Below are 13,779 nucleotides of genomic sequence, written 5' to 3' on the forward strand. Positions count from 1 at the left end.
AAGTAATCAAATAATGATCCGATAGCGAGGGATTCTGTGGAAAGACTTTTAGGTTATCAATTTCAATTCCATACGTCAGAACTAGATCGAGGGTATGGTTAAAACAGTGAGTGGGTTCATGTACACCCTGACTGAAGCCAATGGAGTCTAATAATGAAATAAACGAGGTAGCCTCGCCTCCAACGCAGCAAATAAACTACACTTGTTACAATTACCACTGTCGCTAAAGGAGGCAGAGGCATAGCTAAACATCTGGCACACCGAGCAAGAAAGAGCAGCTAGTAACGTGCAAACAACAGCTAAGATTAGCAAGAAAGTCATAAAGGAGGAGAGCTATTAGTGCTTAAACAGAACTAGTGTGGGTTAAGACTTGAATCAGATGTTAAGCAGCTGAAGTGAGGAAAAAGCAGAAAGCAAGCAGGGAGAGTTCACTAGAGCAGCACAGAGGCGCTGTCACAGAAACACCAGAAATGACACAACACGCTTACCGCAGTACGTCAGCACGTCAAGCCGAGTGGTGGCTGTATAGTCACCAGTCTAAATCAGACTCTGATCCTGAACCGACCATGTGTTTAAACCGCAGGTGGTCAGATGTGTGGTCTTGGTAGTTTGAAGACATGTTGGGGCTGTAATGTAGCACATGCTCCTGTGGGTGGTGTCAGAGGGTAGAAACTACTGACCTCTGTGGTATTATTATGGGATAGAGGTCTGTTGGATCATATCAGGGGATGGATAGAGATCTCACATACAGATGAAACCAGTAAAAAGAAGAGTTTTCATGCTGCGTTTAAAGACGAGTGATGACATCAGGCGGGTTGTTTGGAGCCTCAGGGCGCCAACTGATGAGCTGCTGTCAGTCCTGGTCTCTGAGGGGCCGCCTGAGGGCCGCCGCCAGGTGATGTCAGGACTTCAAAGCTCTACAGTGCAGCGAGAAGCCCGGACAGGAAGTGCTGTTCAAACTACATTCTGAAATCACTTCTGAAAATGACAGGCAGCTGATTGAGGAAGACGAGGGTCAGTCTCCTTCATCAGAGGAGGAAGACAGCCGCTGAAGGGTTTCACTGAGAGCTGAGTGAGTCCTGCTGATGGCCAATGGGAGCTGCCCAGTATAATGACAGTCATTACTGGTGACCAGCTGCAGGATCAATGGCTCCACTGGCTGCTCGACATAAACAAGATGAATCATCAGAATCACTCCTCGTGTTTAGATTTTAATGAAGACACGAGTCAAGATTTAAATTGTTTCCAGATATAAAACATTAAATGTTTCACATTTTATTTCTTAAACTCAGAAACCACTGAACACAACTTAAAGACTGTGTCTGTGATTATTGTGACACATGTACACATTTATATTGTCTCAGAGACAAAAACACACTCCCCTTGTCTCTCCCTCGTCTCCCCCTCGTCTCTCCCTCGTCTCTCCTTGTCTCTCCCTCGTCTCCCCCTCGTCTCTCCCTTGTCTCTCCTTGTCTCTCCCTCGTCTCTCCCTCGTCTCCCCCTCGTCTCTCCCTCGTCTCTCCTTGTCTCTCCCTCGTCTCCCCCTCGTCTCTCCCTCGTCTCTCCTTGTCTCTCCTTGTCTCCTCCTCGTCTCTCCTCCTCGTCTCTCCTTGTCTCTCCCTCGTCTCTCCTTGTCTCTCCCCTTGTCTCTCCTCCTCGTCTCTCCTTGTCTCTCCTTGTCTCCTCCTCGTCTCTCCTCCTCGTCTCTCCTTGTCTCTCCCTCGTCTCTCCTTGTCTCTCCCCTTGTCTCTCCTCCTCGTCTCTCCTTGTCTCCCCGTCGTCTCTCATTGTCTCTCCCCTCGTCTCTCCTTGTCTCTCCTTGTCTCCTCCTCGTCTCTCCTCCTCGTCTCTCCTTGTCTCTCCCTCGTCTCTCCTTGTCTGTCCCTCGTCTGTCCTCGTCTCTCCTCCTCATCTCCCCCTCATCTTTCCTCCTCTTCTCTCCTCGTCTCTCCTCTTCCCTCCCTGCAGTCAGACCCTTCCTGTTGGACTCCTGATGTGTCTCATTCAGACAGCTGAGTGGACGGATGCTGTACAGAAACAGTAAGGTCACAGGTTTGATTCCCTGAGGAGATAAGAGACGCTGTGTTCTGGTGGAGGGTCCAAGTCTGATCACAGAGCTGCTATCAGCTGACTGAAGGTAACCATGGAAATCAAAGCATCCACAGCTCTGACTGTGATTATCTCTGACCGCTGTGTGACCCTCCCCCCACAGAAACACAAGGTTACAACAGAGAATGATGACTTTACAGATTTCAGCTGAGACCACACCTCAGACTCTACTCAGTCTGATCCCAGAAACACAACCTGAACTGAGACTCACTGTGTGATACAGAACCTGCCAGATATAAGAAAACATGCAGATTCACTCACCAAAGTCTTCCTCAGTTTGAAAAAGTTATCAGTCAGCGTGGGTTTCCTCCAGGTGCTCTGACATGTTCTCCCTGTGTCAGCGTGGGTTTGCTCCAGGTGCTCTGACTCCGTGTAGAGTCTCAGGTGAGGAGTCTCAGGTGAGGAGTCTCAGGTGAGGACTCTCAGGTGAGGAGTCTCAGGTGAAGAGTCTCAGGTGAGGAGTCTCAGGTGAAGCTGAACGACGGTCCAACACTGTGTCACTAACCACTGTGGTTAGTGGAGGATAAATTGTGATGGTGTCGCCTGAGGTTTGATCGTTTATGATGATGTCATCATTTTACCTGCAGACCTGATGTGACAGAAACAGAGTCAATATTTTATGGATGTTTTTAGTAGTTTCAGTTGTGACTGCGTGGAGCTCAGCAGCAGCAGCAGCAGGATGATGATGTTACCTTCCTCCTGCAGGTGACTCCGCCCCCTCACACACTCTCCTCTCCACAGTGTGTGTGATGTGTCAGAGTCGGTCTGTACGGGTCACTCAGCTGCTTCAGCTCCAGGCTCTTCTCGGTCTCATGAGACGAGTTATCTAAAGCTGACACTCCTACGCAGCACCTGAAGGTTCACACTCACCTGAGTTACATCACAGACCTCAGGAGGAAACATGTCTGCCTCCACATCCACACTTTCCTTATTCCTCCACCTCACCAAGAGACCAGACTGGAGACATGTTTGCAGGCTGTCTGTCCATCTGTCCATCTGTCCGTCTGTCCGTATATCCATCTGTCCATCTGTCCTTATGTCCACCTGTCCATCTGTCCATCTGTCCGTCCACAATGTGAAGACAAACGTCTAATGATGGTCAGAGATGTTTGTGATGTGAAGACAGGAACTGAAGCTCTGTGACAGAGACGGGGACAGCTTCATGTCTGTCCACAGTGGGGACATGCCCCTCTGTCCCTTTAACCACAGACTCAGTGTGGGGTCTTTGAAGACGAGGTCTAATCCCATCATCTGTGTGAAATGGTGTCTGACGCCACAGGAAGTGTTTCCAACATGGCTGTCTGACAGAGAGCGGCTGCATGGACACTGAAACCATGGCAACAGCGGACAGAGTCAGACACGTAGACACATCAGACGCCTTTTTGAAATCACAGGGACGCAGTGAGACACGTCTGCAGTCTCACACTTCATTTGACCTTTTGTTAGTTTCCTCTGATTCTTCGTGTGTCTGTCTGTCCATCTCCTCCTCATCTTCATCTGTCTGTCCATCTGTCTGTCCATCTCCTCCTCATCTTCATCTGTCTGTCCATCTCCTCTTCATCTTCATCTGTCTGTCCATCTCCTCTTCATCTTCATCTGTCGGTCCATCTCCTCTTCATCTTCATCTGTCTGTCCATCTCATCTTCATCTTCATCTGTCGGTCCATCTCGTCTTCATCTTCATCTGTCTGTCCATCTCCTCTTCATCTTCATCTGTCTGTCCATCTCGTCTTCATCTTCATCTGTCGGTCCATCTCCTCCTCGTCCTCATCTGTACCTGCTGTGGCTGAAAACTGCTCGGTCATCGTCTGCCTCTGTCCTCTGTCTCCACAGCCTGAGGGACTGAAGACACACCAACAGAGACAGAGACACCCTGGTCTGTCCTCCTCCCTGCACGTCTCAGCCTCAGCTGGTCATCCTTGTATCCATCGTCAGTTTTTTTCCCTCTCCCTCCCCTCATCATCCTCATCATGTCTCTCTTTCTCTGTCTGTCCTTTTGTCCCCATTTGTGTCTGTCTTCATCTGTCCTTGTGTCTCTGTCCTTCATCTGTCTGTCTGACTCCTCTCATCTCATTCCTGTTTGTCCCCCTCGTCTGTCCACCTGTAGCAGTATCATCAGCTCTGTGTCACTGGTCTCCATGGTGATGTCAAAGGTCGTCCCTCAGCAGGAGCTCAGCCTCCTCCCTGTGGCCGTGCTGAGCCGCCAGTGCAGCGACATCATCCTCAGCAGCTCTGTGGCGTTCTGCACAGACGCACGGCGCCCCCTGGTGGACAGACAAGGAAGACAACAACAGGGAGGACAAGTGTCTGACAGGAAGACATTTGACAATCAGACAGTCATGTTTATGATGTGTTACATGTTGTAAAACACATGTCAGAATGTGTATAAGATGTCAGACAGGTTTGATCAGTAAAGAGTTTAATAATCACACACACACACACACACACACACATGCACACACACAACTGTTTCCACATCAAACACAGGATGCTCTGACTGGACCTTTATCTTCCAGTCATATTTCAGACCACAGCCTGCCTCCATCTTTACAGCAGCACTTTGTGTTCTTCTACTTCTTGTTGCAGATGGAGGTGCGGGTGCAGGTGCAGATGGAGGTGCGGGTGCAGGTGCAGGTGCAGGTGGAGGTGAAGGTGTAGGTGCAGGTGCAGGTGGAGGTGGAGGTGCAGGTGCGGGTGCAGGTACAGGTGCAGGTGCAGGTGCAGGTGGAGGTGGAGGTGCAGGTGCAGGTGCAGGTGGAGGTGAAGGTGCGGGTGCAGGTGCAGGTGCAGGTGCAGGTGCAGGTGCAGGTGCAGGTGGAGGTGCAGGTGGAGGTGCAGGTGGAGGTGCAGTCATAGGTAACTGTGTTGGGAGCATGTTGACGAGACATAATAATAATAATAATAATAATAATACATTTTATTTAAAAAGCGCCTTTCTCAACACTCAAGGACACTTACAGAGCATTAAAAACACAATTAAATCACAATTAAAATAAATAAAAAACAACAGACAAGAGTGACACAAAGTAAAAATGGATGTGGGCAATTAAAGGGAATATGCAATTTGGAACAGATGGGTTTTGAGTTGTGATTTGAAATGGGGTAGAGAGTCCATGTTTCTGAGGTCCGGGGGGAGAGAGTTCCAGAGTTTGGGAGCAGAGCGACTGAAAGCTCTGCTCCCCATGGTGCTGAGCCGGGCGGAGGGCACAGAGAGATGGAGGGAGGAGGACGACCTGAGGGAGCGAGAGGGGGTGGCGATGTGGAGGAGATCAGACAGGTAGGGGGGGGCGAGGTTGTGAATGGCCTTGAAAGTATACAGAAGGATTTTGTAATGGATTCTGAATTTGACTGGAAGCCAGTGAAGCTGCTGGAGGACAGGGGTGATGTGGTGAAAGGAGGGGGTTCTGGTAATAATGCGGGCTGCAGAGTTTTGGACCAGTTGAAGCTTATGGAGGGATTTGTGAGGGGCACCAAGGAGGAGTGAGTTACAATAATCAATACGGGAGGTGACGAGGCTGTGGACCAGGATAGCCGTGGTGTGAGGGGTGAGGGAGAGGAGGAGACGGTTAATGTTTCGTAGGTGGAAATATGCAGACCGGGTGATGTTATTGATGTGTGAGTGGAAAGACAGTGAGCTATCGAGCATGACACCTAGACTCTTAACTTGAGGGGAGGGGGACACTGTGGAACTGTCAATAGTGAGGGAGAAACTGTCAGTTTTGAATAAAGTGGATTTTGTACCGACCAGGAGGAGTTCTGTTTTATCAGGGTTGAGTTTGAGGAAGTTGGAGGTGAACCAGGATTTAATTTCTGAGAGGCAGTGGGTGAGGGAGGAGGGTGGAAGAGAGGAGTCAGGTTTACTGGATAAGTAGAGCTGGGTGTCATCCGCGAAGCAGTGAAAGTGAATACCAAATTTACGGAAAATATTGCCAAGTGGGAGGAGATAGATAATGAAGAGGAGGTGCCCCAGGACGGAACCCTGGGGCACACCTGAAGTGACGGGGGAGGGCTGTGAAGTGAAGGATTTGAGTTGGATGAACTGAGTGCGGCCAGTGAGGTAAGAGTGAAACCAGTGAAGGGGGATGTGGGTGATACCTATGGAGGAGAGTCTATGGAGGAGGATTGGGTGAGAAATAGTGTCGAAGGCCGCACTCAGATCGAGGAGGATGAGAATGGAGATTAAACCGGAGTCAGCTGCCAACATATGCTGAACATAAACAGGTTCAGATCCTGAGCAGTTGTTTTTCAGCAGCTTTTCTTTGACCTGAAGTTTGACCATTGATGACATTAGTGGGCGTGTCTTATTCTACAGGTGGGAGAGAGACGACGGAGACGTTAGGTGAGAAACTATTAAACAAACAACCTGCGGTTTCTCTGATCGATGGTTCAGGTTGTTTTTGTAGATAAAAACAAATCTCTGTAAAGACAGAACAGAAGTGATTTTACCTCTACTGTTTCCTGTCATTGTGTAAATGCTCTCTGCTGATGATGTCATTGTGTAAACGCTCTCTGCTGATGATGTCATTGATTCCACTGGTTCCATTAATAGGTAATGGAGACATGCTGGTTCAGTAGATAGAACCAGTGTTCCAATAGTCCTGAACAGAGCTAGTTTAAGATACAGAGGCCGGCTGCACAAAGCACCTTAAGTTTGACACTTAAGATTTAGTTTTTCCTTAGCTGAGGAAATTACTTAAGGGTGTTGCACAGAATCTCTTAAAAGGTTTCATCAGTCAGGGAACGATGTTTGAGCATTTACTGCACTGACAGAGACTTTACAGCAGTAAAGTTCTGCTGTTTCCATGGAGACCATTTGATTGCTTGCAGTTGCGCTTGTGTTAGCCGACCTGTTATCACCATCTCATCCTTCTCTCACTGAGACAGGAACTTCACCACAGTGTTTAGCAGACAGCTGAGGGTGTTTGATTTGAAAGATTCTGTTGCATAAAACCACAGAGCGGTCATTAACTGTAACGGGACTAGAAGAGTTCAGCTTCAGAACGTTGAGACAAATCATAAACTGACCAAATGTCTCATCATTCAGAGTCCGTCAGATTGTCGTCTTTCATCTTCCTCATTTAGCTCCATAAACTCAGACATGTTGCAGTCAGACGTACATCATGTTTTTACCTTACTTTGGTCGCTGAGCTCATCTGTGCACTGGTTTAACACACTGAAAACAATTCCTTAAGTATAAGACCAAGATAAGGGGAAAAACTTAAGGAAACCTTAAGGAGAAGACATAAGGATGTGTTGTGTAACTGATTATCTTAATGGAAACCTTAACGCAGAGTTAAAGGTAACTCTTAACTTAAAGTGCTTTATGCAGCCGGCCCAGAGCTGAACTGGCGAAGAACCAGTATCAGTCTGCTGTAATGCAGCGTCACAACTGGGGCTGATATGGTGTGAGATTTCTGCAGGAACCATAAACGTCTCAGAGAATATCACAGTGTCACAGAGTTGATGTCATCATCAGTCAGAATGACCCTTAAAGAATGTTTTATTACTGTAACTGAAACCTGTTTGTGTAAAAAGTCTCCTCTTAGAAAATAACTCAGATAAATAACTCAGATAAATAACCTTAAATAAAAGAGAGATTCAACGTCCAGTTTTTTTTGATATCCTAGATAAGTAAATATACAGTTATGAAAACAGTAAACTTTTATATCACAGTAAACCTTAAACCCAGAATATCACTGTGTCCGTGGTGACGACATGTCAGCTTCATCATAACAACAAACTGTCAGCTGAGAGAAACTCGTCATGAGTCTGTAATGAGAGCTGATGAAGGTGTAAGAGTCTTCCTCTGTCCATCACACAGCTGATCCACAGCTGTCTCTGCTCCTATACTGATCTCAATGACAGTGACTCGGTTTCAGGTTATTACAGGTTGATTTTATATTCATTCATATCTATTCATTTATGTGAAGGTGATCATGTGACTGTAGCTGTAAACTGTGACAGCTGAGTGACTTCAGCCGAGGTTCAGAGTTCGGCCTTCAGTGTGTCTCTGTTCCTGTGCAGAGTCAGATTCAGAGAGCCTCAGTAAGCTGCATTAGTGCCGTACACGCTGCCTCGCAGCACTAAATTATAAATGAATGTTATATATAGATGTGATAATAAGAGTCACAAGAAGTGCTCGTGGATTTTTATTATGTAGACTCATAAAATCTGACGACGGTAAAAAGGAGGCCTCACACACACTCTGCTGCTCTCAGTTTACAGGACACACACTGAGCACCTTAACACATACGTTTAATTCAATTAATACAAATACTGAACACACTGAACGTTCTCAGCACTAAACATCACGGTGCAGTGGAGATTTACTAAATGAATAATAAGAACTCTTGTTCACTGGTTTGTTCATCAGTCTGTGCAGGTTAGACGGGGTTATTTTCTGTATCTGAACTACTTCCTGTTTGTAACAGAGTTCAACAGCAGTTTGTCTCCTTTTGTTTTTAATGTGTCCATGGATGACCTGTCCCAACAGCTGAACGTAACACAGAGTGTTTGTTCAGTGATATTTAATAACTCATCTTCTGTATGCAGATGATTTGGTGATCTCCTGGTAAATTCATCCTGTGTTCAGTTCATGTGCAGACATCTCCTGCCCAGCTGTGGAGCTCCGACAGGACGAGCACAGACTTCATGTGGTCTGTAAAGACTGAGACCTCTTAAACTTCCTCCATGCTGCAGCACCACACAGGTGTCTGTCTGCTCTGCTTTAATATGACATATGAAATATGGATCTATGTGCAGCTCTGTGTGTCAGATGGTTTCATCCTGACCGTGAGGACACTGGCTCTCAGCCTGCTTTATTGATTAGCTGAAACATTTCTCCCACCTGTCAGCAGGTGGCACTGCTGGACCTCCTCCTCGAGGAGGAGGAGGATGACGACGACGACGACGACGACCTGCTGACAGGTCGGAGAAATGTTTCAGCGCCAGCTGGAGGAAAATGATAATAAACAGTATTTACACCAAATCCAGATGTTCAGCTTCAGTTTCCTGCTGAGGTAACAAAGAAGCAACAACAGTTTTAATAACCAATCAATCAGTTTAATCACTGATCAATAACAACACTGAAGAGTGTGAGACAAGCTCCTCACACATGAAGAGTTACTGCATGTAAAGTTAGGGTTTCAGTCTCCGGACTCTGTTGATCAAAGTCTGAGCTCTCTATAAACTAAATAATAAACTGATCAATAGATTAATTGATAATGTGAATCTGTGTCAGCTCTGGTCTGTTCACAAGTTACTGTGAGAACACATTATTAGTGTTGCCTGTCACATGTGATGTCATCATGATCAGTGTTACATTATTATTGTATTTTGTGTTGTTGTTGTTGTTGTTGTTGTTGATGCAGCAGCATCATGTCAGGTGGCAGCAGCTGGAGGAACACACCTGTAACAGGAACTGTCTGGTAAAGTTTTATCAGAGTGAAAATTCGTTAAACTGCAGTTGTTAAATACATGAAAATAAAATATGTCTCTCTGACATGAAGCAGCACAGTTGGGACTCTAAATGACACCTAACCTGGAGTAGTTGAGGAATTATACTTTGTTACTTTCCACCATTGTAATTGTGTTGTTATTGTGATTAAAGTAAACTAGGGAAATAATAAGCAGTGACATCACTCATGTACAATCTGAACTGACTGCATTTTAATATTTGAACCTTTAGCAGTACCTGATCTGTACGAAGAGTCAGCTCAGATATGAGAGCTGCTTCAGACGAGCCGTAACGACACAAATCTCATTTATCAACCAGTAAAATACAAAGAAGACACGTGGACATTTAGCTGAGGACAGTCCCTGTTTCTGATGTCCTCACAAGTTAATAACAGTCTGTAAATTCTGTGTGAGGATTATTTAGTGTGTATCTGTGACAGCATCAATATGCGTTCATAAGAAATTCAAAATACTCACATTCAAGAATCATTTTGAAGATGACTCTCAGGTTGTTGTGTGTTTAAATACTGAGTGTGGGAATCAAATGTATTTAACAAATAAAAATGTCAGTAAACTGCTTTTCAGTGACTCCACCATGACTCACTACAGCCGCCCACACTAAGACCAGTCAGGACAGAAATATAAATTCAACTTACACTTATATCACTATCATATGAACATGCAGCTTTAAAACTGAAATGACACAATTTAAAGAACAGAAACAACTACACATAAAGTTTTAAAAGGCTGGAAAATTACAACAATAAAACAATAAAATAGTTTAAAATTCAAAAAACAAAAATAAACTATAATTAAGAATAAATAAATGAAAATAAACAGCTGTGATAAAATAAAGTAAAAACAAATTATTACATCAAATTAGGACTGTGAAGTTAAAAATAACTTTAGTCATTATAAACATGTAGCGGAGCACCTCAGGGCACAGAGAGTGAAATAACATCTTTTAGTTTTGGAGGAACAAACATTTAAAGTTTTATAAACATGTAAAACAACTTGAAACTCATTTCTGCACAGCTGACTACGTTTCCCACTAACCCCCGCGGCACGTGTGACGAGCTACGTCATGGCACTCCCAGCTTCCGGTAGAAGTGTAGATGGATCCATGACACAGTTGTTTGGAGGAAAGCTGTGTGTTGTTTTAACGGAAAGCCGTTAACGTCCAGTTAGCTCCCGTAGCGCGGTGTTGTGAGCTCGTAGCGGCCGGCAGACGGACACATGGAGGCGGTTCCCCGGATGCCGATGATCTGGTTGGATCTGAAGGAGGCAGGAGACTTCCAGTTCAGTCCGTCCGTCAGGCAGGTGAGCTGGGTGGGGAGAGACCGACACAGGGCAGCCAAACACTGATTAATACCGGATCAACAGGCTGCTGCCGTTAGTCCCCGGTCACCGGTCAGAAGTCACCGTCTGTCGGGGATAAGAACGGTTAGCCGAGCCGCTAACGTTAGCTTAGCTTAGCTCTGACGAACTGACCACCGCCTTCTGTTTGCTAACGTTAGCTTCATGCTAACTCATAATAACAAGCTAACAGCTCGAGTGAGAGCGGATGGTGGTCGGTATTCCTCCGTTACACCGGTAAATTAACCGATTTATAAAAGATGAACACAGAGTCGGCCTGCACACGGCCCTGATACACGGAAAAATAATAAACTGTGACCTCACTGTCACCTGAGCAGGTACGTCACTGACGTAGGATCAGTGCCAGAGGACAGAGCACCGATTGTTTCATCTGCGACAGTTATTATTAACACACACACACACACACACACACACACACACACAGATCTGTTTCCAGTCCGTCCATGACACAGTTTTAACGTGAAGTCTACACAGATTGTCATGTGATCATCCCTGTGAGCCTGACGTCACATTTTTATGTTAAATCAACAAGTGTTGAGTTAATTAGACTCAAATGAATAAAGCTGATTTCTCCTAATTAGTTTGCAGCCAATAATCAGCACTGTTATTGTGCACTTCACATGTTGTGGCGTGTTGGGCTAAAGTTTCCCAGCATGCTGTGGGTCAGTGTGTTTAAATGTGCTGTAACTCACTGCGGTTACCCGTCACACAGTGCTTCATGTTTCTGTGTGTCACAGTGGTTCTGATGGGTCACAGTTAATGTGGTGGTCGGTCTCCACAGTTAGTGACGTCCCGCCTGCGTGGACACCAGAGCGTCTGACAGAAAGGTGTGCTGAGGTGGAACAAAGAGCACTTCCTGGTTCAGAATATTTCTCTACACCAAAGACAAGAAACCTGAGCTCACCATGATGAATTATTATTGTTCAAAGAAATTAAATAAAATGTTGCAAATCTTTACTCAATGTTTTTTTGATCATCATATGGAAAAGAATTAAATGCTCAAATAATAACAACTGAGATGAACTTCCTGTCAGACGAGGGTCATGTGACATGTTTATTTAGTGTCTGATGAACTCAAAACTTTATGTTACTGTGTTGAACTAAACTAAAAGTTTACAGTGAAGCTGCTTCTCATAAATAATAAACTCAGAGTAGAGTGAGTGAAGGTTCACAGTGTTCACTGTGATCAAACCAACATCAGACACACGTCTGTTTCACCTGCAGCCAGAGGAAGAGGTCGTCCCTCAGTTACACCTGTTCAGCACCTGTCTGACCTCCATCAGTTTAAGGGACCGGTCAGGTTTTTGAGGTGGAGGTGTGTGAGACATTTATCCACAGTCAGTGTCTTACCTTCAGCAGGTGTCAGTCAGCAGGCTGGAGTCTGACACTGAAGCTCAGTGACGTCCTGCTGTGGGTGGTGGTGGTGGTGACCAGTGATCAGTGGAGCTGCTGGTCGACTGCTGCCTCCATCAGTGTGTTAGTTTGTTTTAAAATTACTGTTTCTGTTAATGGAGTTTGGCTTTGATGAGAGCGTAGATGGAGAATAGAAGCTGCTGAAATCTTCACTGTCTGAAGGTAAAGCGATAAAAAATACTCGCAGTATATTGTACACTTAAACTGATATGACATTTTAAGGTGGGACTTTTTTTAAGGTGGTTAAAATACATTTAGTTTCTGACCCGCCCACAGCAGGACATTTCTTATCTTCCATGTCAGACTCCATCCTGTTCCTACAAACTGAGGGCACACCTGACCCCTGCTGTAGGTAATACACTGACTGTGGACCTTACGTCCGGACGATCCCTCTAAAGCTGGTGATTAACACTCATATGAAGTGTAAAACACACAGAGTGAACTCGGCGATGTTGGAAGAAGTTTTAGATGTGATGACTTGTCATTAGGAGCCGTCACATCTGTCCTGAGAGAAATGTTTCTGTTTAATGTTTGAAGTGTTTAAATGACAGAATGAAGTGGAATGACATCATCAGGACGGCCTGACGTTTGGTTCAGGTCGATATGAGTGTGATATTAAAACAGTGTCTCACAGTCAGACTGTGTTAAGTACACACTGATTTCTGTTGTAATGAAAGGTTACATTACTGAAGCACTTCCTGTGTTAAAGCTCACACTGTGACATTTACCATAGAGATGAGTCATTTACTTCCTGCTCCATCCTGTCATGTCTTTATCTGCTGAACCATTTTAAACCAGATCTTTGTCCTGAGAGATATCAGCTCCTCGTTAATAAAGCTGCAACGACTCATCGATCAGTCATCAACTATTACATTGATTTGATCTTTAATTAATGGTTTCATTAATTAAAGAGGGGTAGGGTTAGGGTTAGGTGGTGTCTTTCCTCCTGCCCGTCGCCCAGTGAGCTTAGTATGTGTGGAGGACGCCATGCAGTGCTTCAGAAACACTGGCGGACATTTTTAACCAATGAATAAGTTAAATGGAGAAAATAATCAACAGATTAATTTGCTGTAAAAATAATCAGGTCTAATTTACAGAGCAGTAATTATTGAGCTCATTACAGCAGCCTGTAAGGACGGAGGGGCGGGGGAAGTCTTTGCAAAGCATGATGGGAGAGTTTAAACTCCAGGTCACAGATCAGCTGGTAGATGAGTCACTGCAGTTTAAACCTGTGTTGTTAAAGTGTGCACACAGATATGAGTCGGGCACAGGAAGCTGGTTTGAAGACGTGTCTCTGTTTCCTGTTTTCTCTCTGTCCTCCTCCCTGTCTCCTCCTCTCTGTCCTCCTCTGTGTGTCCTCCTCTCTCTGTCTTCCTCTGTGTGTCCTCCTCTCTCTGTCTTCCTCTGTGTGTCCTCCTCTCTCTGT

General features: G+C 45.3%; 1 protein-coding gene across 1 annotated transcript in view; it reads left to right on the top strand.

The window, feature by feature from the left end:
* Nucleotides 1-9,721: 9,721 nt before the first annotated feature.
* Nucleotides 9,722-13,779, top strand: part of ptpn23a (protein tyrosine phosphatase, non-receptor type 23, a) — a 17,162-nt gene continuing 13,104 nt past the window's right edge. Inside the window, exon 1 of the mRNA XM_050047895.1 lies at nucleotides 9,722-10,922. Coding sequence (XP_049903852.1) covers nucleotides 10,800-10,922 — 123 coding nt within the window. The 5' untranslated portion in view covers nucleotides 9,722-10,799. The remainder of the gene's footprint in view (nucleotides 10,923-13,779) is intronic.

The sequence above is a fragment of the Epinephelus moara genome, chromosome 6 (assembly GCF_006386435.1).
Source record: "Epinephelus moara isolate mb chromosome 6, YSFRI_EMoa_1.0, whole genome shotgun sequence".
NCBI lineage: Eukaryota > Metazoa > Chordata > Actinopteri > Perciformes > Serranidae > Epinephelus > Epinephelus moara.